The sequence below is a fragment of the Ammospiza caudacuta genome, chromosome 4, assembly GCF_027887145.1.
Source record: "Ammospiza caudacuta isolate bAmmCau1 chromosome 4, bAmmCau1.pri, whole genome shotgun sequence".
Taxonomy (NCBI): Eukaryota; Metazoa; Chordata; class Aves; order Passeriformes; family Passerellidae; genus Ammospiza; species Ammospiza caudacuta.
In genome coordinates, this window is record NC_080596.1 from 20,546,433 (window position 1) to 20,572,698 (window position 26,266).

General features: G+C 41.3%; 1 protein-coding gene across 1 annotated transcript in view; it reads right to left on the reverse strand.

Annotated features, from left to right (window-relative positions):
* LIN54 (lin-54 DREAM MuvB core complex component) overlaps positions 1-26,266 on the reverse strand; it is a 38,256-nt gene that overhangs the window by 4,389 nt on the left and 7,601 nt on the right. Inside the window, exons 2-11 of the mRNA XM_058803052.1 lie at positions 19,056-19,789; positions 13,350-13,470; positions 10,568-10,713; positions 8,968-9,123; positions 6,489-6,705; positions 5,735-5,808; positions 5,382-5,579; positions 3,688-3,779; positions 2,433-2,504; positions 26-128 (exon numbers count right to left, since the gene is read on the reverse strand). Coding sequence (XP_058659035.1) covers positions 26-128; positions 2,433-2,504; positions 3,688-3,779; positions 5,382-5,579; positions 5,735-5,808; positions 6,489-6,705; positions 8,968-9,123; positions 10,568-10,713; positions 13,350-13,470; positions 19,056-19,789 — 1,913 coding nt within the window. The remainder of the gene's footprint in view (positions 1-25; positions 129-2,432; positions 2,505-3,687; positions 3,780-5,381; positions 5,580-5,734; positions 5,809-6,488; positions 6,706-8,967; positions 9,124-10,567; positions 10,714-13,349; positions 13,471-19,055; positions 19,790-26,266) is intronic.

Here is a 26,266-nt window from a genome sequence, read left to right on the forward strand (position 1 = left end):
AGGGGGAGGGGAAGAGGCCCCTCACCTTTATTGCTTTTTGCCTATCATTTTCATGGTCCAGGTTGTTATAACAATTTGTACAGTTGCAGTTATTGCAGAATTCACCGTTTGCAAAACAGTCACAATACCTGAAACAGAAGATGCAGAAGGCATTTGTAAATATTGACCATTACATTGGTGTGTGAGTATTGACTCCCACACTGCAGTACCAGAAGTCCCTACTCTGGCATCAATATGGGTGAGAGTCATCCTATGCTCAACTCCACACACACAAGCAGTACCAACCTCACTGCAGAGCCAAAATCCTCTCTAGTGCAAGTCTAGCAGCTGTCTAAAGACACAGGAGGAGCTCAAGGGTGTCCCCTGAGCTCATCACATAGCACAAGTCCCCCAAGCAGCCAGAGAAGTTAATGAGACTTGTTCAGAGAGTGACTCTTGAGTCACCCACATATTGAGGCCCAGTCTGCTGCAGCCACCTTACAGCCAGCTCCTGAGCCAGTCAGCCCAAGCCAGGAGCCCTCATACAGCCAAAACAAAAGGCAAGCAATTGGAGTGACAGTTCACAGGCAAACTAACCCAGCAAGGAGCTTTTTTTGTTGTTAGTTTTGCCCTTGAGCTGGGATGGAAGAAGAGAAAAGGGATAACAATTGGTACATCTCAACAACCAGGGGAAGGATCTGAATGAGGATAAAGCAGACTTTAAAAAGGGACACATATATGAACAAAAAGCAGCAAAACATGGACAGGGAAAGCCAATCATGTTGCCATGCCTCTTATGCACCTCTGGTGCCTCCCATCAAAAACGATATCTCACCAATCCACAGACTCACAGATCTAATACATGTAAATTCCACATTCGTTCCCAGCTCAAACATGGCCTTAGGCCACAACAAACTCCAACGTGTTTCAAAGCTTCCAGGACTACCACCAGCTAATAGCTAAAAACTGCTGATCCTCTTCACTTGCTTTGCAAATCCTGCTGGGGGTGTGTGGTCATTTTTTGAAGCATAAACCCATTGCTAAACTGGCCTTCTGTGGCTTGCCCAGCCTAGCACGACATAAATGAGATTAGGGCTGCCCTGGAGCTCACTGCAACCCTTCATTAAGTTGAACTGGATTTTGGAGATTTTTATCATCTTGAATGGTCCCAGAGACAAAACAAAATCAAAAGCTTTTACAACCTGTAATAGCTCTCCTTTCTTTTTTAAAATTCAGTGGTAGAATAGTCCTGGTTTCCAAAAGAACCAGGGCCAGTATCAATCCAGAGAAAATAACTGAGTTGACTTCTTAGTAGAAAAGGCTATGTGCCTACATTACATGAGCATTTGGGAAAAAATAAGTTCCCCTCCAGACAAAAAAAAAAAAAACCCAACGTTTTACTAGTAAGAAAGCACCTGTGCCAGAGTGAATTAACCATCTGCTCTGCACCAATGCCCAGAACATATAACATCAGTGAACAGTTTGCTTCCTAAGAGCATTCTGAAGGTGCAAATTATTCCCAGTGATGCCAATTCCTCTCCCAGCATTTCTAGGGCACATTCAGGCACCAAAACCCAAAACCTCACCCGTACACCTCTAAAATACATTGGGGCAGTGTGAGGTCAGTCATGTATGCAAAATATCTGAAAAAACAGCTACACATCTTCCTGCTATGCAACAGAGAAGTCTGAGACCAGGAAACACAGGGCACACCTCCCCATACAGAGGTGGGTGCACTACACAAGCTTAAAAGTTCAAACAAACTTCTTAACTTGGGTTCAGATGCCATTGCATCACTTCCCCTTCAAGTACCACACCCCTGATTTCCTCTTCATTGTCTAGGATTCAGGGAACTACAGATTAATTTCAGTATCTCCTCCCATTCCTGTCCCAGAAATATCAGTAAACTGACTCTGATCAAGGTGAAGAAACTCTCCTCAGCTCCAAATGTTTTTGTGTCAAATTCTTACAAATACATGGAAAGGAACAGCACAATATCTCCTGGATAAGAGATAGACCTATCAGTGAAGAATCACTTGTCTATTCTATCTTTTAATAAAATATACAAAGCCCAATTTTTCTGAAGTATTTGATCTAGCATGGTATTACTGATGCACTTCACCAAAGTACAGTAAATTCCTACAAATGATACCAAGAGATACCATTTCACTCATGGTACCAACAAGGCAACCAGAGCTGCTGAGTGGAATTGGCTCCACCATGGTACACGATGCAAAATCAGACAATTTTATATGTTATGGTCCATATAGCTCACAGGAGCTGCAAAATGACACAGGCTCTGCAACAACTCCACCAATATCCACTTTAAATCAGCATCTAGGCATAAAATTTCTGATGTACTTCAAACCATTATATTCTGATACTTGGTGCACATTTGTGATGTTAAAAATAAGGCTTAAAAGAACAAAAAAACTGTACCAAGCTGTACTTACAATTTCAAACACAGAGACTTAGTACAATTGCAAGGCTTCCTGGGGCGGTTTGCAGACTCAGAAGAAATTATTCTGGGGGGAGAAAAGGGCATTTATATTTACACTTTTATCAGTTTCTTCCTATTTTAAATTCATGTAAACAGCTCAAAATAAAAACTTTGAAAAAAAATCTTTCTATTCCCCTTGCATTAGTTTTTTGGCTGACTGTGTTTAAGTAACTGTTATAAATAGTGCCTTTGCAACCCAGAAAGAGATGGATTATTTGCTGCAAATTTGGATGCATGCCTGAAGCAGAAATTAGGCTTTAAAGCTAGAGGAAGCATAACTAAAAACTGGAGTCAGGGAAACCTTCCCCAGAATCCCTTCAGTGGGACCAGATGCAACCAAAATTCATGCAACGTGATTGTGCCTTTTCTTTTGTTCTCCTTGGAATTAAAAAAATCCAAGAAAACAAAAAAATAACCCCTCTGGAATAATGGGAAAGCAAGGCAAACCACAGTATTCAGTTTTCAGATAAATTCTATAGCAGACACGGTCTTTAACTGCTCCTAAGACTTGGATTTTGTGACACTAATCACATCTGATGAGATTTATTCCATCCCTATCCAGCAATTTCTGCACGTAATACCAGGGAGATTAAATCAAACCCGTTCATTTGAATAGCTGCATCTGGATTTGCGATTAGTTTGCATCAGTTGAGGCTGCAGCAACAAAAAGCAACTTCATGTTCACAATTTCCAGCAAACAGTAACACAAAAGGACTGTGCAGAACAGCTAAGCCTGCTGGATTGGCAAAGGGAAAATAATATATGTTAGCTGTTATTTTCATCCTTAAAGGAAAAATGCAAGACTGAAAAAACCCAAAGCCTCCTATCAGGATTCATTTTGCTGTTTGGCTCAATTTCTGCATGTGTTAAGCATCTAGCTTATATGTTGTCCAGAACCTCTCTGCAGCAATATTGAGAAATAGTTGAGGCCTGTAGCTCACAGGTGCTGCTGCAAATAAAAAAAAAAAAGAGCAACAGGGAGCTTTCAGGTCAACTTCCTGCTACATGAATTCAAAAAACAGAAAGGAAAACACAGCTTTGATCAAGAGACTGGCTCAAATGTCAGAGAGATCCATGTCTGACCCTTCAGTCAGAGGTAAAAATCACACCACAGCAGACTTGAGAATTCCCCAAACCGAACTCCAAGACCTCATGCTTATTCAAGCAGCCCATTCTACAGGTTTTGGGATTTTTTTCAGAACTCTTACCCATTAAATGGCAGCCGTGCCTGGGACTGGACACTGGATGTCCCTGTGAAGCCAGTGTTGCTTGCTATGGATACATAGGATGACTGTTGGAGCTAACAAAACAAAAAGGTTAATGCTTGACATGAAAGAAATTATAAACAAGAGGATGTGTCTAGTCTTTAAATTAGCTTTCCAGATATTGCTACAAAAATAACTTGCTTCTAAGAACACTTTTATACACTTACAGAACTTGGACCAGGTGGCAACTTCCTGCCTCCATACTTAGCATAAAAATATTATTTTAGATTGTACTTTTTGTTGTCCATCACAGTGTCTAGATCCATACAGATGACAGGGTTAACACACAGAAATGTTCAGATCACAAACAGCTCCTGTTCCTAAAAACATGCTCATTTTCCCCCTAAAAGAGCAGAATCACTTCCTGCACAAATTAGTAGCTTCCTTTATATACAAGCCACTTACTATGAAAGTAAGCAAAATGGTTTGCATTCCAACTCCTCTGTATACCTCAACCCACCATTTATTTTTCACATTAAAAACCCAAAATCTCATAAGAACCTGCCAAACAACACTGCTCTGGGCTACCTTCTTTAGCATTACCTACAAGCAGCTGTTTGCTCCTGCTGGGACAGGTTCTGGGGACATATTGGCACATGGCAAGATACAGATCTGCTGGGGCCAGGCAAACAGGGACAGGCTGTGACTGGAACACAAACCTCAGAGGAGAGGTCCAACAGATGCTGGTGTTAAGTAAAATTTGGAGATCTAGACTGGAAGGACACAGTAACAATCTTCAGGGTCAAACTGCAACTGTGACAAAATCAAAAGGCAACCAGAAACCAGTCTGGTACCAGTAATGCCAGGAAATATCAGAGTCTTTGTTTCTACAATCTTCAGACTTCAGCAGAACATTTCATTTATTCCCTTTTCATCCTGGTCAGATCCTGCAAAGAGCAAAAATCTAATCCCTAGGCCTCAGCTGGAGTGACTGGTACCAGCTGCTTCTGACCCCTGGCAATGTGCTTAGCATTAACTAACACCATTTTATAATGAAGACAGCCATTCTCTGTGACCAAGTAGGTCACATATATGCTGCCTTTCTCCTCATCATCAGGCCCTGAAGGTCCGGTGAACCAAGCAGACAAAACAATAGGATTTCTTCTTCCTCTCACTACAGGTCTCAGGATTCCTGGTGGTGACTGTCAGGGACCAGGGAAGTGTAACAGCACACAGAGCAGTTATAAAATCAAGCTGTTCCAAGTCCTAAGTGACCTGTACTCTTTCATATGATTTTCAAGTCTAGGTTATGATTGCTAAAGTGATGAAGCAAACTGTTCATCAAGATCTGACCCAATATGCAGGGTCTAGGTGATTAGAAATTCCAAGTTGAGATCTAGGTGATGAGAGTAAGTTGGCATTATAAATTCTGTACTACACCACTCAAAATTGCACTACACTGATTCTGCCTACAGAAATGCTGTGCTATTATGCTAATAAAAACTCCTTTGAGAAAACAAAGCTTTAATTGCAACCATGATTGAAATTAAAGTGCCATCGTCATTCTGCCAAGGGTCCCCCTAACAGAAACTGTTGCCCAGTGTCAGGTGGCAGTCACAGAGCAGAAATCTTTAAGAGAAAGGCAGAATATTCCACAAGAGCAGCATTTACATAACCATCTCTGGGAAATGCCATACCTGTGTGACATACTGAGCTGGAAGGACTGCATAGCCAACATTTCCTGTGCCAGGGGCTGGTGCCAGCACAGTGCCTGGGGGGAGGTTGGTGAGGTTGGGCTGGATCTGTGGCAGTGGAGTGGCTGGCATGATAAGTCTTTGTTGGGGCTGACTGGTAGTGACTATTTGAGAAGTTGAGTTGATTGGTTTGGGCACCACCTGAGAGAGAGAAAAGAGCTCTTTATGAAATCAGTGTTTCAGTCATTCAGAACACGCTTTGATTAGCAGAACAGTTCTTTACAGAGCTGGAAGCAGACTTTTCTCTGTGCAGCCAAACCAGGTCAGGACTATTACATGACTTAGAGCCAACTCACCTGTTTCACAGTCTGTGCTGGCACTATGGGAACTGACATCCGCACGGGGGTCGCGTTCACCACCACGGGCTTCGCTGGGGTCAAGAAACAACATCACATCAATGTGTGTTAGTCACTCCAAATCCACAGTTCAGCCCTTCAGACTGTCACATGTGCACAACACAGAGGTACTTAGCACTGTCACTCATGTCTACACCCAAGTGTTGCATGCCAACACCTTTGTAAACAGGTCTATGGCACACATTTCACAGCAATGGATTAAAAAACCAGCCAGGGGCAGACCTCCTCTGGACACTGGATTTCCCTTACATCCCTTTTCCCTTTGAAATCTTTTATTCCATCACCCCTCTGGAAAGCATGGACAGAAACCAGCAAAAACACCTGACACTTCTAAAGCAATTTACATGGAAGGATCTTCATGTTACAGAAGTTTTGGCAATATGCTTGTGGGCTGTCCTGCCTTCACACTCTTCATATAAAGGAGATGGGAGAGGCCATGAAATTTGGTCAACTAGGGAAAAGCATGCTCCCAGGATTCAGGCCCAACTACAGAGCAGTTTGACACAAAGGAGCATTTTCACATACAGACCAGAGGTAGCAACAGAATATGGAATTTATGGAAGTCTTACCACAAAACCAAGTACATCTGGCAGTCTTCACAGATCTCTGTTATGTATTCATTTTAATTGTTACAGAACAAACATGAAAGAAAAACCCAACAGAGGCTTCAGACAGTGTCCCCAGCAGCACTTACCCTGTTGCAGAGGCTGAGTATTCGTACTGGGATTTTGACTGGCAGATTGGGTTGAACTACTGGCTGTTGTGGCAGTAACGAGTCTGACATAATGGAACTTGCTCCCAGGTACCTGAATCTGCTGAACATTGGGTGCAGTTGCCAAGGGAATAATTGTCTTAAATTGAGATGTACCCACTCCTCCTACAGTAATGGTCTGCACTGCTGATTTCACAGCCTGTTAAGCCAACACAGACAGCACAAAGTTACTTGTACAAAGGCAGAAAGAACATCAATATGTTTATTTCTCAATTTGTCAGTGAGCAACTCTAGCATAACATTTGTACCCTTGAGAAGGAAGACAGTTACCCTCTTTTTGGTTTCAAAAGTAAAACAGATGCAGAGATTAAATGCCTCTCAACATCTCAGAGTAAACTCAGTTCCATTTTCAATGCTCTACACCAAACACCAGAGTAAACTAGTATTTATATGAGTAGGGTGACTCAGGCCACTTCACAAGATACAACATCTGCCAAAACTATTTCCAGTGCCTACAGAGAACATGGCTAGGTTTGTCTTCCACAACCAACAACCAAACATAGAAATATTCCTGTCATTAAAAGCACACGGTAAGAACTTGCAGAACAGTTTGTCTGGACTGCATCATAATTTATCTGCATATGTACAGATATGTCCTGTTAAGAAAGTTGGTAATTAATCCACAGAAATCACTGTGCAACCCTTGTGAGGAAAAGGGAACAGAATCCATAACTGATGGACATCAGAAAGAGTACAAGCTGAGAAATGAAAGAAGCAAGAACAATGAGAAGTAGCAAAAAAAATTCATTAAGAAAAAAGGCAAAATGCTGAAAGAAAGTGAGCTCAGCAGACCTGTGCTACCTTACAGCTTGAATCTGCAAAAGTTCATCTTTCCAACTTTTCTCAAACTACAAACTAAAAACAAGAAAGTTTAATTTCATTTAAACACATTCATAAGTCTACTGGTTTGATAGCAGCCTCTTTTACCAGACCTGCTCAACCTCAAACCTTGATTTCTTCCTTTTCCTGCTTCCATTTAACTTTTTTTTAGAGCTCAGGTTTTTATTCTCAGTATCTTTTACTATTGGTATAAAGCATTACTACTGGTCCTTGACATCAAGTTTAAGTATTATGCTTGGTTGTCAGTATGATGTGAATTCTTATGAGAACATTTTCCCAGCTGCCCAGTTTTCAGCAACTACAGAAATGAAATCTCAATTTGCACATATTTCACTAGAAAAACAACCCTGCTTTTCTAAAAGATATTTTCTTGGGAAGTTTTATTTTTCTTAAGACATTTTATACCTTAACAAGCCAGAGCATCAAAATAAGCACTGTGTGCAAGCATGGTCACAGACATTGTCAAAAGGAGACCTGTTCTCTCTAGCACACAAATGAGCAGCTGCTATCCAAGGACAACTGGGAAAATTGTAAAATTCAAGGGACAGTTCTCTTCTAAAGGCATGTTCTTGAGCCCAGTGAAGACAGGTGAAGCCCTTGTGTTGTGTCAGATAGCTTTGCAACAGAACTCCCACAGACATCTCCATTTTTTCATTTAGGGTGCTTGCATTAGAGAGACGTAACCTTTTAACAACTATTTCAGAAGACAATTTTCTCTGAGAAAAAAAAACAGTTCAAATCTATGTGTTGTCCATACTCCCATATCAGTATTCCAATTATTTCCTGCATCAGTAAGATAAAACTGGGAAAATCTGTCTGAGTGTCTGGTCTCATGTTGTAGATGTGTGTCCACTCCCTGCTATATCCATACTCTGGATATATTTACACCCATTCACACCCCTTCATGTTTACCACAACAAGAGTACAGATATTGCAATAGAAAAAGATTTACCTAAGATCACAAAAGAGGAAAACAGCAAAAACTGTCATTTGTAAGAAAGGTCAGTTTTGTCTTGTGATTAATTAATGCAAAACTATTTATAAAAGCTATTATGGAAAAGCCCATTTTTCTAGAAATGAGACATGGGAAATAAATAATTTCTGGTTCTGTAGGTTTCAGCCCAGACCTCTACAGCAGGAATGTGAACTCCACTGCTGCAAACCTCAGAAATACCTGGAAGGCAGCCCTAGGCAGTGGCATAGAAACATTGGCAGAAGAGAAAGAATCCCCCAAAGAACTCCTCCTCGTGTCACAGAGTTCTTCATGTGACTTGGGAGATTGAGCAGACAGAAACAAGAATTTGCACCAAGTGGGGCTTTCCAGGCTGGAAAGCTACTGTCTAATAGCACACCCCTGTATGGGCTTGCACTGGTTTGCAGCCCTCAACTGAAGAGCATATTATATATCCACTCCTTGGGGCATTGCTTCTGCCAGTTCCTAAGCAGACACCATCCCAAGAACAGCAGTGGACAGAGCGCTGCCGAGCCGTGCTCCAACACTGCAGTTCCCAGCAAGCAATGACACAGACACAGCAGAAGACAAAGCAAAGTCAGTCTGTACCTGGGTGGTTGTGTGGTTGACTATGGCCTTCCCAGGGGAGGAGGGTGCTGACTGCTGCACTGTGAGGATCTGCTGTCCTAACGCTACATTCAGTGGGACGCCCACCGTCTTCTGGGGGGAGCTGGGAGGCTGGGAGGCCACTGACACCACTGTTAGCTGCTTGGCAAAACAAAAAGCAGTTTAAACCTCTGTGCAGGATACAGGGCCCTGTACATACACAATCCCCTCCTCAGGACAGCACAGCTCTCCACCAGAACAGAGCTCTTTCTGTGAACAAGGGCCCTGCATTTAACCACAACTCACACGGGTCCAGCTGTAACAACAGAGCCCTTAGAACCTTGAAGGCAGCACCAACAGGCTCCTGCAGAAACCTAGCACAGCATCTGGGAGTAAGGGGTTGTCTTTCCATTTGTTTTATTGGGGGTTTTTTAAAGGAAATTATCCCATTAAAGCCTCAGCATTGTCAAGAGGGATCTTCTAAATAAAGATGTCATAATTGGTACAATGACTATTTCATCATAAATAGGAATTTTAAAGAAAAGCTGTTTGAAAGAAAATTCTCACCTCAAACTACTGATTCAGTCAAAGTATAAGAACATCAACACGAGTACTTTCAAATCTACACTGCAGTTTCCCAGAGATCCAGTCTTCTGACATTTCTGCAGAGTGCAGTGTTTATAAACACTCTATATAACCACACCCTTTCCAAGGCTTTCTACTTTTTTTCTCAACTTCCTAATGTTTTAAGAAAAATCAGATACTTAGAATTGCTTATTAAAAGTAAATTCAAGATGAAACCCTAAAGAGTCTTTTCACACCCACTCCTAGTTAAAAAAGTAACTTTAGAATAAAAATTAACTTCTTTATGTTGCTTCTCTTACTAATAATTGTCAAACACAAGTCTTTTACTCCATCTGTATAACATTACAACACTGAAGCATAGCCAAACTAAAATAATTATTTATTCTTAATTTGCTTTTTATTCATGATATTTCAGTTTGCCTGCACTGTGCATCTTGTCCCTCTATCTCCATTTCTTCAGCAACATTTCTCTTCTCAAGACAATTATCAAATCTGAAACACAAGTGTCACCTTGACCTGTGCCAATCTCCAGCTCTGTGCAAGGACCACTGCAAACTTCATTTACTTCACAAGTGATCTGGAAAGACTAAATTGCCTGTACAGTAGCAGGAATGGTTAATAAGTGCTGACCTATAAATATTATTGAGGTCTCCTCTTGAACAGCCTGTTGATGTTTTATGAAGGCATTAAAAATAGTCTGAGTGCTTGGCTAAGAGGGAACAGCTGCTCTCAGAATCAATGCTTAGGGAAGGCAAGAACTGGCAGGAATGGGAAACTATGCAGTAATGCATATCTGCTTAAAACCATAGTAAGGGAGCCAGTTGAAAAAATCTAAATTAGGGCATTACCACAGAGCATTGTGATGCAAAATGGAGACTCTGGAGATATTTTATGGACTCTGGAGACATGTTTATTATGTCTGGAGAGAAAATAAACAGCTTGTAGCATAGACACAGAGAGCTCCATTCAGACCACTGTGCAGGAGGGATAGAAGGCTGCAGCCAGAACAGGTCCTTACCTTGTTGGGGGATTTGAGTGGTGAGATAGCTATTTTATTCGGTGTCTGTTGTGTTGTTGTACTCAAAGATGATCCAATGACTCCACTCTCAGAGATGGTTATTGTCTTTGGTGGTGTCCCTGGAGCAGACTGTGAAAAAACCCTACCTATAAACAATGAAGATACCATCAGCTCCAGTTATCCCTGGTCACAGTCACTTTTAAAGCAAAGTTTTCCCTGCCATTTCTGCAATTTATCCCTACTTCTGAGTGTATGACCTGACAGGAAGGACACTGGCACTCTTTAATTTAGATTTAGCAACAAAGAAGAAAATAACTGCTGGTATTACAAACAAAAAGACAGTTTGCTCAGGCTTAAAAAAAGAGCCAAAATGGACATTGAGCTTTCTGTGCCATTCAGCTGACAATTGTTGACAGCCAGGACAGCATCCTGAGGAGCAGAGCTCTCCAGTACACCTGCACCACACAGACCCCCAGCCAGCTGGCAGCTTCCTGGGAAACCCTGGGCTGCTGCCAATGCCCAGAGAAACTGAGCATTGGTGGGGGACTACTTCCTTTGCAACCTCAGCCATCAAACACCAGCTGGGTTACAGCGACCAAGAAAAAGATGTTTGGTCTGTCTACAATCAGCTCTGAGGTTTTTGGGTTTTTTCTTTTCTCTGCTGATGGTTGCCTCTTTCACTGCCTAACAGTTTTTAGTCACACCATCACCCATGTTTTCACGTGTGTGTCATATACTCTCTCTCTCTTTTTACAATGCCAAAGAAGAGTAAACATCAAAAACAGAAGCTCCACATCATGACATCAGTTTCAGGAATATTGCAAACTCCCAGAATGGAAAACAGATTTTTTTTTCCATACTTTCTAAGTTTCTTTCCAAAGAATGCTTGACCACTGAGCTTTCCTCTGCTCCACTTTGATTCAGACTCATTTCTGTCATAGCTTCTGTCACCTATTCTCTTGTACTACATTTATAAAAATAAGAAACAAACAAATACCAGCATAACTTTTCCATCCAAAATCAACTGGTGGCATAACAATTAAAGTCAACTGGAACTAACAAGAAAAAGCACTATCCTCATGGCAAGCTGATTTCCTCTGCAGTCTGTGTGCTCTAAAATAACCACTTTTGTGCAGTCTAATTAACAGCACAGATAGTCGCCAGCAGCTGCTAAAGCCACATGCAACCTGAAGAATGTCATTCTGTGGGGAAAAAAAACATCTAGAGGTTTCAATCCTTTGAGTTATTTCCTTGATGACAGCTTTCCCCTTCTCACTGCATCTCCTTCTTAGCATCAGCTTCCAAAGAGAATCTGGTTGCTTATACTGACAAGTCTTTCCAGACTACAACTTCCATCTCAGCTTGCAGGAATTTCCAGGCAATTTATCACATTCATGAAAACATGTATAAAAAAAATAAAAACACAAACACAAATGTTACACCTTCTCTAAACTGATGCCAGCCTCTCAAAGCTGGCAAGCTGTGCTGGCTGTTTGGAATGGTGAGGGAAAAAATAATATTAAAGATTTCACTCTCAATTAAAGAAGCAACTTTACCTCCCAGTGATAGTTTTAGTGATGGCTCAGGCACAGGTGATTTTTCAAAATACTGATTTAAAAACTGCAAGTAATTTTTCATGTTTTTGGGTTGGGCTGTTTGTTTGGATTGTTTTTTTAAACACACAAACAACTTAATTCAAGTATTTATAAGCATAGCAATTTTCTTATAGGTCTATATATTTGGTAGGGAATTTGAGAAATTTGGGGAGTGGGATGGGGAATTCCTCTTTCACCTGAAACACATGTCAGGCTGCAGGCAGCCTGCCAACTCAAGAAAAAGATTATGTCCCAGCTCTGTGCCATTCGCTGGCATCTATCAGTGTTCTGAATAAAGGAGACAGTTGCATCCTTCTTAAAATCAGCTCAAGTCCCAGTGCTGTAAAGACTTAACAAATTTGTTTACCTGGGAGAGATTTTAGGCCTACTTAGACTGATAAATCTATAAGCAGTGAGACATCCTTCAAAGCTCTAATGATGAACCCAGCTTCCTACTTTAATCTTTTTCAGAAAAATTAGATGCCTAAGATGTTTAGCAACAGATTCACTGCCATTATAAACAAGGTATTACACTGTGGTTTTTTCTTTACTTTTGTTGGTGCTTTTGCTGTTGTTCTGTGGTCAGTTGGGCTTTTTTTTTATATAAGGATATATAGAGTTGTTTTCCAAAGGGAAAGACCATTTGTTATTTGCCTTAATTACTTTCCTAGACACTTCTGCCATGGTTATTTTTGAAGTAGGTGAGCAAGTTAACAAAAACAACACAGCTTTATTCACTTTCTTCATTCAAACATCTTTTTCTATTACTTGCATGTATTACATTTAAGTCCAACTATAAGCAGATTAAAGTAATACAAAAGCATGTGTCTGCCTTTCCCTCTGTGTATTTATAAAATGTTTCTGAAAATACTTTCTGTTCATCAAGTCATCTTTTCTGTGGCTCTGAGGTATTTTTTTTCTCCTCCCCAAAATCCATGAAGTAAAAGTACCTTGCAGTAAAAGCAACTCTGCAATTACCAAGATTATTCTAAATGAGTATAAAGGTACCAACAGGTGCATTTATCTGCTTCTACCAAAAAAGTTTTCTGATTTTTTTTTTTCAATTGCTTGAGGCACTTTGACAGAAACTACAGTAAAAGTGTTGAGACAGAAGAATTTCTACAATTACCATTTCTTTGAAAAGCCTTTAAAAAATGGCAAAGCAAAACAAGTCAAAGTAGTACAACCTGCAATGACTGGTGACACTTGAGTGGTCTGCCCTGTAACAGCTTTGCTATTGATTGGTTTTGCAAATATCAGCTTGGTGATCACCGGGCCAGAAGTTGGGGTTCGAGTCTTCTTCGCAATCTAAAAGATGGAGGAAAAAAGATCTAAAGTAACTTGAGCATTTTGGATCTAAATTATTGTATTGTTAAGTACATTAAAAAATAAAAAGGGCTATACTTGCACACATAATTAGAAGAATAACTGTGTATCTTGCATTTCATCTCCACTTTTCCTTATGGAAAGAACTAGGAGATTATCCTTGACACTTCAGATTGCCAGCTACCAAAGTAGGATAGCCAAATCCCTCTCAGCTTTTTCAGAAGATAGCTCTCTGTGCAAATATCTCATCTTCAAGATGCTGAAATTATTTCTTACGTATGGTTGGTCTACATAAAAATGTCAAAATTAAATGCACAACTCTCAGTATTTGAAGCTTTAAATGAAGTCACTTCCTTTTCAGCCCACCAGGACAAAACTTGTCCCCAGTGATTTAAATATGACCACTACTGCTCTGAAACATCTCTTGACCATTTTGACATCGCAGCACACTTGTTTTGCAAATGGGGAAAATGCTTTCTGCAACAGTTTCCCAAAAGTGCATGGATCATCAGTGCCTAAAAGTTTTGAGTACTCACTAGCCAAGAACAAATCGGTTGGCTACCTCCAGGTAAATGGGGATCTATTTTCATGCTGCAATCCAGTCTCCTGAAATGCAGCTGAACCAAGAACATGTACAGCAATTCAATGACAGATCACTTCAGCTTGAAATCTTCATAAGCAGGAGTATATAGTCTTAAAAGTTTTAAAGAAGATTTTTCTCCCCTTCTACACTGAGAGAAGTTAATTACCAGTTGCATTTATTCCAACAGTTTTTATACATTGGCACCCAGCTAGTGAATAGCTCAATTTAGAGGCTGACTTTTTCCAAAGACTTTTAACCTGCTGGCTGCAGGGGCTGCCTGTGGATGTGGCCTGAGCCAATGTAAGGAAAGCTGTGTGCTCATATTTACTGAAGCCCTTACAGCTGCCCACGCCACAGGTGAGGCACATCCTGCCTCTCCTGCACCACATCCCATAGGCACCAGCCTTCAACTCCAGCAATACCAGAGAGGCACCACATTAACATCCATGTGGGGAGCCAACTTCTTACTCAAGCAGCTAAATCAGAAATCCGCCTGATGTGATCAGAAAACTCTGATGATACAGAGCTGACAGCTGCTTTCGACAGCCTGAGACAGTTACAAATGCTCAAATGAAGCAATTGAGTAGGCTGGAAGTTATGGTTTCCTCCACAAAAGCCTATCTATAGAATTTGTTGCCTGAAAACATCTTTTTTCCAACCCCACAAGGCAAAAACATTCAGGAGCACATAACAAATTCCTCAGCTGCTCCACAAAAAGCACACGTGAGGCTGCCCCAGCTCCCAGCAGCACAGTCATGGCACAGCCAGGGAAGCTGGAGCTCCCTCTGCTATGGCACTGGAGCCCCCCAGGCTGCTGTGGAAAGCCAAGGGCACCTCTGTGTGCCCGAGCTACACCTGGCCAGGGAAGCCAGCAAGGAGCAGCTCTGACACCAGGCACCACCAGAGACTGGATCTCAGATAAAGGAAACCATGTGCTGCTCCACAGTTACACCACAAGTGCTCCTCAGAGGAAAGCTCCATCTCAGAACAAATATGCTGCTCCTCAGACACAGGAGGTGCTTTATGGGGGATAAACAATTGTCAAGGCTTTAAAATGAAACAGAGGAGAAATAAACCTGATCTTTTTGGAAATACATTAATTAAAACTTTGAAACATCAGTTGTTTGAAGAAGGAAATTTCATTTGTAGCCCTGCTCACAAATTTAACTCAAAGCCATTTTTAAATCTCAAGGATTCAATTACCTTAGCACATACACAGCTGATAGATGAGCAGGCATTTTATCCGTAATTTTTTTTCTCAGCTTGGACACGCTTTAATTTCTGTTCAATTCTACACCTTTCATCTGCTTGATTTGAGATTTCTGTTTTAAATTAATCTTACCTTGCCATAAGATATTATTGCAACTCAACTGTTACTGCTTTTTCTCTGAAGTGAGAGCTAAGTCTGGCTCAGAACATGAGGATTCAGCAGGAACAGCCAGCTCTAGATAACAGCAATTGTTTCCCAGTGCTTAAATGACTTACATGAATGTGTGTAAAATACTACTGACCATTAACTTGAAGTATTTCAGAAAAAAACTTAAAAATTCTAAAATAACATGTCAACACAAGTAGCCCTGCTTCCCTCAAACTCAACTTGCAGTATCCTCCTCAAACTAATTTTCCCCTGCTTTTTAGGTGAACTGTTTGCCTATAGAGAGGGAGGTCTAATAAAGAAGTAAATCCCCTCAAGGCTTAGGAAACAGCAAGACAAATGTGGTTGGTTATAAATGAGGAACAGCACTCCTGGCCTACCTGCTGCCAAGCAAGCGTTTCTGAGGTTTATGGCACTGGATAACCCCAGCCACCAGGGAGAAGCTTCTTGGCACTACCGGGAAACTCACTGCCCATTTCAGTAAAGACTGGAGAAGCCAGAGGAAATAATCAAGATGCCCTTTGATACTTCAGAATGGACAAGTTCTCTGGAGCACTGTGCCATTGCCTGTACTGATCACAATGAGCTTGGCATTATCCCCCTGCCTATGTAAGCTAAGCATGCCCTCTGCAAGTTACTTTGAGTTAGATTGCAAACTGGAGCAACAAGCTCCAGTTAGACTCCCTGGAGCAACAAGCTCTTCTGTAGCAATGTTATTATATTTAGGAGCACACACCAGCCTTCCTTCCCCAACAGAAGCCAAGAGATTTCCCTGCAGGCAACTTGACTTCAGGGGTCAAGTTCTGTCTTCCTCAAACTCTTCACTAAAGATGAACTAGCAAGTTCATATATATGGCTGGACTTTGTTTTCAGACTCTGTTCTATTCATACAGGCACACTCCTACCTCACATTTACTGCTGGATATCCACAGTCAGCTACCACAAAGGAGCTAATACACTATAAATCCACTCCCTGGATGACCTGTTGGGACCCTGTCCATGTATCCACTCTGTGTCATTTATATTGACATAGCATGAAAAATCAGGGACTCTAGAAATAGAAAAGAACATCTTAACTTCAGAAATGAAGAAACTGAGCTAGGAATGGGAGTTTGGGGTTAGGGACTGCACAAGGTCCCTTTTCAATGATGCAATAAAGCCACCAGGATGGCTTAGCAGCTGCCTTGCCATGGTAGCAACAATGCTATGGACACAGTTAAAACCAGAGCCAGTTACCACACAAAACAAGCACAAGGCAGACTTAACAGCAGCCAGGGTGATATGCCTGGACATCTGGCTCAGAGTCATGGCAAGGCCAAACTCTTGCTTCATAAACCTGGACTAAAGCAGCAGCGCAGCAGGCACACCACCACTCTTAAGGCTGTAGGCAGGCAGGAGCCACAGGCTGAAAGGAGATGTACTTGCCCAGCAGTTTTTTTCCACACATTTGTGGCACCAATTTCAGCTAAATCAGGACAAGCTGCTATAAGGACAGTAATTAACCTCTGGGTATAGATGAGGCCAAAGGCCCTGCCACAATTAACACCTCACAGTCTCATGCATCCAGAACTGTAAGCAGAGGAGTCAAATTCCAAGAAACATTTTGCTGAACTCTACCAATTATGCCTCAGGTGCTGAGACTTCAACTATCACAATTAGATTACAAGATCAGATTAGATGTCAAGGCAATTGAGTTTCTCTAATGATATACAAAGCCTTTATGGTAGTGACCACAAGAACTGATAAGAGCTCTTTGTCATCTAACCTGTACCAGTTCATTCTCAGCACCAAGTCAAAGCCTTGTGCCAGTCCTCCATCCGAAACAGCTGATTCACAAGAGATAAATTACAGGAGACCCACGGGGAGTCAGGGAGGCATTCACAGCCTCCTTTTCCACTCACTGAAGGTGTAAGGAGCTCGTTCAGGGTGATGGGCAAAAGAATCACTTCATTTTCTAAGATAGGGACTCAGCGTGTGGGTTACCTCCCCTGTTATTCAGGGTAGAGCAGAGCCAGAATCTCTCACCCAGCCTAATATGTCACTCTGATACTTCAGAAATTCTCTGCAGGGAAAATAGCACTTCTGTCTATGAAGTGCTAATGCAATCATTTCTCCTGCAATAACGGGTGCTAACCTTGTCTTCTTGCTTTTCATTTCTACTTCCTCCTCTCCTTGTGGGAAAAAAGGAATGTCAAGTGCTAACAATTCAATCTGTTTTGCAAAGGGAACCAATGGCTTAACAAAAAGAAACCACAACAAAACAAATTTACCCAAACTGCAATTAACTAGATTTAAAAACGGATGCAAGTCCATTAGTAAGAGCAAGTCCATTAGTAAGAGCGTCTGCTAAGGAATGTGTGGAATTCCCAATGGCAAATTGAAGGGGTCGATAGCCAAGCCACTGATTTCAGTCACTGACAGCACAAATCATCTCATGCAAGGAAAAACCACATCACAGCTAAGTTGTTCTCCCCAGTTTCCTGTACCTGTCACTTGGCAGTGAATAATGAAGCCAAATAACAGGAACTGATCTGCTCTTAAATGTTCCTATGATGACGGAAGTGCAGAGATTTTCTTGAAAACCATAGTGACAATCATTTATGTTTCAAATGGCCATTATTAAATATGTTTCCAGGTATGATGTAGCAACAAAAAAGAAGAAAGTAGAAATTGGTAAAGGAATCATCTGCAACTTTAAAGAAAATATTCAGAATTTATCTTATTCACCTGCCATGAAATACTAATCAAGGAACATTTGGCTAATAAAATTCTTTAAACTTGGTCATTTTTATGTGCAGCTGATTATTTTTAATAGCATACTTACGAGTTTAATTTCTCATTTTATTTAGACAGTAAAACAAATATTTTTCCATCATTCCCTGCATTGAGTTCTACTTGTCCTTCACTTTAAGAAGTCTTATTTTTTATTATTTCTGCCTCACTACAGAAAGGAAGAAGGAAGTCACTCACATTTCGTTCTGCCACATAACAGATGAGAATCAGACCCTTTGGGTCATAACCCAAGTCTTTTCAACACATTTTCAGATCCAAGCAGATTCTCTGTGGTTTCAAATATCTCAAGATCCATGCCAGAGATTGGGAACAAAACCTTGAATGTTCAGCTTTAGATAACTAGATTTGAGGCAGACAAGATACACCCTTCTCTTCTTTTTCAGATGCTAGAAGTTTTTTTCAGAGAATTTATTTAAACAAACTGAATGTAATAGGCATAAGCTACTCTTCCATAAAGGAGTGTATACTTTGAATAAACAACAACAGGCATATAAAGTTGAATTCAGTCTTCCTGAAAGTATGTAGAATTTATTTTATAAAATGAAAATAATGAGGAAATTATCTTCAATCTACTGAATAGTTCACTTTGTCTGAGGCAAACCCTAAGTTTCTAGACAGTAGCTACAGGCAAACAGCATAAAATGGCAAACGCATCCACAGATGAAAGCATGGGCTAAGAGCAGCATTGTATTTTTTAAATACAAAGAATAAATGCAAAGGTTGAAAGCAACAGTGTGTCAATCAGTGCACGAAACAGACAACAATTGCAGCAACAGAACTGGTTTGAAGATGTTTCATCAGCATAACTCATTTTACCTGTACTGTTTTTACTTGCTGGGACTGCAAGACAGAGGGCTGGGCCGCAGTGTTTATCAGCTGACTCCCCTGCGTCAAAGCTGAGACACCCACAACAGGTTTCACTTCCGACCGACCTCCAATGACAACTTTGATCTGCTGGCCTTGTAGCTTGGAGTCTCCAGCCTGGGCTTGGGACACGGCCTTCTGCGACTGCGGGAGCTGGCTGTGGGGTAATGCTAAGACAATAGGCTGGCCAGACTTGCCCAAAGTTGTTACAATCAGCTTTTGCCCGTCCGGTTTAATACTCTGACTGCCTATTTTAATATCAGTGGCCTTGTTCAGAATAATCTGATTAGCTGAGATAGTGACAGGGGTTTGAGCACCAAGTTTATGGAGGCCACCTGGAAAGGCAGGCTTTACAGCTGCATTCACATCAGGGCTTGGGGTTGTGGTGGTAGTCAGTGCTGCATCTCCCGAGTGGCTGCTGGGCGCAGGAACCGATTCCGTGGTGACTGTGGCTGTGGTGGTGGCTGAGGAGTCGCTGGTGGTGCTTATGTTCACTATTTCTTCCAGTTCTGTTTCCATGGGAATGGACTCTCCCCCCATGGGCGACGACACGATAACAGCCTCAATGCTGTCGTCCTCCACCAGAGTTATGCCGGTGTCCATGATTTCCTCAGGGAGCAAGCTGTTCACTTCTGCTGAAACCACCTCCATTTTAGTAGCTGTGGCAGTGATGGCCGGAGCAGGTACTGCAATATTTTAAAAAGTTATTGGCTTCCAGAAAACACATCTTTTCAAAGTTTTATGAATAATATTATCAAAGAAGAAAATGTAGTCAATTTTTTTCATACTGAAAGTATTGTGCATGCACAGGAGGGTTATCATGGGGAAAAAAACCCTGTCATCAAAATGTGACACACCAAGCTGAATTTAGTCTCTGTAATAACTTATATCAAACCTTTACAATATCATTCACTGAAGTAAAATAAAGGCATTACCAGTCCACTCTTCACACTCCAGTACACAAAGGAGCAGTATTTCCCCTCAGAAAATATGGGCACAGACATTTAAACTCACCGAAGTATAAAGCAAGAGTTAAACAGCTTTAAAAAAATCTAATAGATGATGATGTATTTTCATACATGCCAACATTGATTACCAGGTTATGTTGCTCAAGAGACCAGTTATCCATACCAGATGTAACATTCTTGTCAAATTTTCATTTTGGAAATCTCAGAAAAACAAATGACTGTTTAGTGATGGACTTAAACAACCCCAAAAGGTCAATCAACAGCTACCTATCACAGGATCAAGCTAAAGCCCTGCCACTCACAAGATGAAGAGATAATCCCTTGATGCTGGCTATGAAAAGAAGAGCTCAGTAATTTTTTTACTTCAATACTCACCAAAAAATATAACACACAAATTCATTATTAATTTGAAAGGTGTTCTAAACACAAACACTGTATGAAAATAAAAGGAATTTTATAAGAGCACCCAAATTATATATTAAACAAACCCCTGCAGTGAGATTCAAAGCCAGAGTCACTTCCACTTGAGAAACCTTATGGACATTGCTGGAAATGGCCAAACTGGACCATTCCCCTAAAGCTCTATCAGTGTCAAGAGTCTGAGAACAGACCAGCTCCATAAGGCATTTTCTGCACTTGCTGACCCCAGGGGCACACTTGGGCCCTGGGTGAGCACACCACGTGGGTCTGCCTACATGCTCCTGAGTACTAATTATAAGCTCAAGGGGACAAAACCCTTCAAATTCTGTTCCCTACTTGCTAAGAAAAGCAGAGCTGAGTTTTAATAGTAATTCATGAGGAAGTGTGCCAGTGAAAACACTGACCAAATGCGGGGGTGACATTATTTCCTCTGGAGTTGTTGTGGGCTGGCTTTGTAGAGCAGCTAACTACAGAACAGCTGCATTTCACCCACAAGGTGGAAGGATTGGGGGAAAAAGCCCTGCTAGAATGACAGAGTTTCCATGCTGAGCTCCAGAGATTATGCTGGAGCAGTTCTGGCCTCACTGATTGCCAAGGGTGCCACTCTGACCCCCCTCACCTCAGAGTGCCAGCCAGACCAAGCTGCCCTGACACCCAAGAAGCCTGAGCTCTGAAAGAACTGCACTGACCCTCAAACTCACGGCTCACTTATTGGCAGGCATTTAAAGATACAAAGCTATCTGATGTCACTGCCAGAAATACCTCCTGTGGAAAGCATTTGTCCCCCAGTAACGCCTGCACAGGGATGCCAGCCCTGGTAAGCAGCCCTAGACAAAACAGCCAGCTCTGAGGGACACATTAGTAATAGCATCACATTGCTGCCTAAAGTCAAATAGGTTAACTGCACAAATGATTACTCAAAAGTAGACTGTTTTTGAAGACAGCATATGTTAAGGTCACTAGGTCTTCTGAGCTGTGTCACTTGACTGTCACCTCAGCAACTTGCAAAGGCTTGCAGCTCAGATATTAAAACTTCAAACTATTTCAGGTTTTTTTTGAACAAAAAAAAGAAATAAACGTCAAACCAAAGCATCATCCTGTTCTATACTGATATGCACACAGGGCTTGAATCCAGAAGTTAAGACTCCTAGTGTCAAGCACAATCCATGTAATGATTGCTTCCGAGTTTGAAAAGGAGAGAATTATCTAAATTAGACAGTGGGGAAACCATCTCACTCTGTAATTATAAATAGTTTTAAATAATTTGCTTTTGGTTTCCATTTGTACATGTTTTTCCCAAGAAGAATGGCCTTTCTTAGCATCTTTTAACAGTATAATCATAAAATACTTAAATATATCCAAGTAGTTTTATAGTTCATCAGTTATTTGCATTCTTTATCCTTACCATTTGGTTATGTTACAAAGTGGTTAAATGCTTATTAAACACCTATATCTAGCAGAAAGCATATTTATATTAAAATACACAGTCAGGCTTTTAAAAAGCATTTTGAGTCCAAACTAACCACTGCAAGTCAGAATGCAGAAGAAATATATCACATCTAGTCTGGAATCAAAAACTGAGAAGTGAAAAGGAAAGAAACATTACTCATAGTTACTGTATGAACAACTCATGGCAATCACATAGGAAGATTGTGCAGTTATCAGGTAATTTTAAACTTAGCTTCCATTATTGTATTCAGGCTAGTGCACTCAACAACGGCAAAGAACCATAACACAACCCACTGACTCCATTTCTTCTCTGCAGGTTGGACATGACTGGAATAGATACTTGATAGGCAGCAATGAAAATTTCATCCTGGCTATACCAGAGGCTGCTGTCAAAGGCAACTTCAACATCCCTGCAGATTTTTACTTCTTCGTATCTAGCCAGGATTTCTCAACAGTTCAGCTGTTTATTTTTTACTAATGCTTTTATACAGTTTCCCTTTTACAGCTCCTCTACTAAAGCGATTATCAACAGTAAAAACGTGCCAACCTCTTTTAAGATCCTAACAGCCTTGAGATTGTCAAGAAAGGGTAGCAAATAGTTTTAACTATTTAAACCCTTGAAAGTTTCCTTCAGCAGCTATGTTTTGAGTACTGAATAATGTACAAGCTCTGACTACAACCCCTTGAAAAGATGCATCACTACATGTTTACTCAAAGCCTGAAGGAAAAAGTCAATCTAGACCAAGCAAGGGTTTAGCTTTAGACTGGGAAACTCAGCAAATATTCTAGGTTCAGATTACTAAACAGATAACTTTAGCCAAAAAATAATGGCCATACAATTGAATAAAAGTTCACTGAAAAATTCATATAATGAAGATTTGTAAATCTAGCTCAGAACACCCAATTAGCTGAACACATTACAAAAATGCTGACAGTATGCTTTAGTCTCTTAACTAAGTCCTGGATCAACAACTCTGAAAAGTAAGGAGAAGGTAGAGGAACAGTAAGGAGAAAGAGAGGAACAAACTGTCAGCTTGAGCAAACTATCTGTGATCATCTCACTCATAAAACAAACAATACCTGTTCTTGATATTCAGGAAGAAAAAAGTATATATGATGGTGTAAAGGATAAAGAGGATTTGTAAGGAAGAGGATAAAGAAGATTAGGATTGTAGGCAAAAATACAGAATGGTATCTGACCGGTATCTGTGAGTTTTGATCTTTTTTCTCCATCACTAGCATGTCACTGCAAAATCTCCAAGAAACTCTGTTAAAAGTATTATCAACATCTTTGGTGATAAATATCAGAACACCCACACTAAACAAGGAAAATTAAAAAATCAATATAATTAAGCATAGTGATCTACAATGAAGTAAACAAAATGCAAGACATAAAAATGTCTTGTACTTGACAATAACTGCATTTTATTACATGCAGAAACATCTCCATTTCACTAAGAATAGCCAACCTTCCTGCCTGCAACCCTGAGCAGTTTGAGTAGAGTGACAGGTTACAAAACCACCAGCAAGGCTATGTACTGCAAGCAAAACACGCACTGATAAATTCAGATTATACAGAAACAAGGCTGCTGAGACCAGCTTTACACCAACTCCTGGGAAGGTGATGCACGTTAGCAAGGCCATGACAACAGAGCAGAGGGCCAAGGCACTCATCACCGCTTGTGGCTGCTGGCCTGGTGGTGCTCAGCCATGGGAACACTCTGGTATAGCCTGACAGATCTAGGAACACTGGCCAGACCTGCCTTGAGTCACTGGCAATGCTCATTTTTTAACCAAATTCCCAAGTGTCACTTTCAACAGAAAATAAGGAAACAAAATCAGTAACAGCTTTTATATGAACACCTCTTGAAGCAGAAAACAAACTCACAGCAGCCAAAATCAAAAGCCTCGTAAATGCAACACATTTAACGTACCCCTGCAGCAGCAGGATTCTCCTGGGACCAGCAGGAAAATGCTAAGTGAAACTAAGTATCATTGCCAGATACAGCAGTATCTGCTAGCAGTTCTTCAAAGCTGGGACAGATTCACTCGAGAGTAGCACCCTTAAGGGCCAGCAAGAGCAAATACTTTCACAAAAACCCTTAAAAAAGAAGGATGAAGAAGAACAATGAAGCCTGCCCTCAAGAAAGGGGAGAATGAGGCTGAAAACCTGAGTCAGATGAATGGCAGAAAAGACTGGACAACCTAACAAGTAATTGTTCACTGCAAGTACAGTGGACTCTAATGAAAATGAATATAAAAGAATGCAGGATCAACAGTTAGTCAGTACAAAAGGGATAATATTTGGATTTTCCATAGCTGAGACAAAAATGTGCCAACACCATCTCTTCTTTTTCCAATCAAGGTGCAGCAGAGGACTGCCAGCAGGCTATGGCTCAGATGTGAGGATTTTAAAACTCAAAAATCCCACATTTCATGGTTACATTCATAAAATTGGCATATTTGAACCTTAACTAGCAAGGTTTAAAAACACAATATATTTCATTCCTAAGTCCATTCATTAGAACAAAGGCAAGAACATGAGGAAAATGGGGAAATACAGAATAGATCCTTGATGATTTAAGTGAGAAGCATGAGATGCTGCCAACCACATTTTAGTTGCTTAAATGCTTTTCAAATTTTTTAGCTTCTGCTTATCTGCTCTCTCCAATCCTGGCAGATATTTAAACTCCTGAAGGCTGCTGAGCTGAAGAAATCCGATTTTTTGGGACCTTAATACTTGGAGATTAAGCAATTTGAATTGCCCAGCCCTCAAGTGCCAGTACCTTTGTGCCAGGGCAGGGACAGGTAGCAGACCAGTCTGCAAAAGGTGTGTCCACGTGTTGATCTCCTGCAGCAGCTGGTAGGAAAGAGCTGGATGGCGGCTTCCAAGCTGCAGGAGACTCAAAGTCCACAGCCAAAGAGCCCAAAACTCTCCCATCAGCACACCCAGAAGGGACAGGGGAAATAATGCTGAAGAATGGAGGCTTCCAACACCAAGGACTGGCAGGAGGAAGAGACTTCTCTCAAAAGCTGAGGTGCCCCTGCCAAACTGCTTCACTGCTCTGCAGACTGAAGAGGAAACACCCAGGACAGCAGGGAAGATGCTGGAGCTCAGGCAGCCCCAGGGACCCCCTTTGCCACCAGCAGGGGTTTGGGAGCTCACAGCATGGGGCTTATTCAGAAATCTGGTCTGTCAGGGACTGGGGGATCCATCTGACAGAGAAAGGAAAGGGATCTTTGTCCATAGGCTTGTCTGGATGGTGAGGAGGGTTTTAAACTAAAGGTGTCAGAAGAGGGAAGCCAAGGACTGTGGTCTGGAGCAGAGTCTGGCTGGAGGCTGTAGCCAGCAGTGCTCTCCAAGGGGTCAGTACTGCGTCTGCTCCTGCGGAACTTGTTAAATGATCTGGATGAAGGGACAGAGTGCATTCTCAGCAAGTTTGAGGATGATTCAAAACTGGAAGGCATGGCTAATACATCAAGAGGTTGTGCTACAAAACAGTGAGACCTGGACAGAGGGGAACCTAATGAAATCCATCAAGAGTAAGTGCAGGGTCCTACACCTGGTGAGGAATAATCCCACACACCAGTACAGGCTGGGGGCTGACCTGCTGGAAAGCAGCTCTGGAGAAGGACGTGGGAGTTCCAGGGGAGAAGTTCCACGCAAGGCAGCAGAGTGTGCCCCTCTGGCCAAGAAGGCCAATGGTGTCCTGGGTGAGTCCGGAACAGTGGGGTCACTGTCTAGAACTGCTGCCCAGAGAGGCTGCAGAGTGTCCTTTTCTGCAGAAACCCACCTAGACACAAACATGCAGCCTGCCCTAGGTTCTGTTAGACTAGATGATCTCCAGAGGTCCCTCCCAACCCCAACAATTCCCTGAATCTGTGAGCAGCTGGAAGCTGCAACAATTCAAGTACAATCCAGTGGAAACACTGTATTGCAGTAGCAATTCATTCACCTACTTTTCTTCTTCTTCCTAATCTCCCAGCTCTTGGGATGGAGTAGAATTAAAAGCATGTTGCAGTTATTCAATCGTGGAACAGTCACTAAGCTCTCCATGCTGCTATAATTAACAGATAATAGTACAAAATATTGACAAGGACACTTAAAACAATGAGCACCCACTCCTGACAATACATAGAGGAAGAAAGAGATTATGTTCTTTGCAGACATGCTGTAAAGAAAAAAAAGGTTTTCAAAAATATTAATGTCTTACTGTCTTCAAAATAGAAAAGTTTTACACAAATGCATCTTCTTCCTTCACCACAACAGCTGCTACAAATTCACTTTAAGACTCAGCTATCTTGTGACCTATAGCTGTTTTCTTC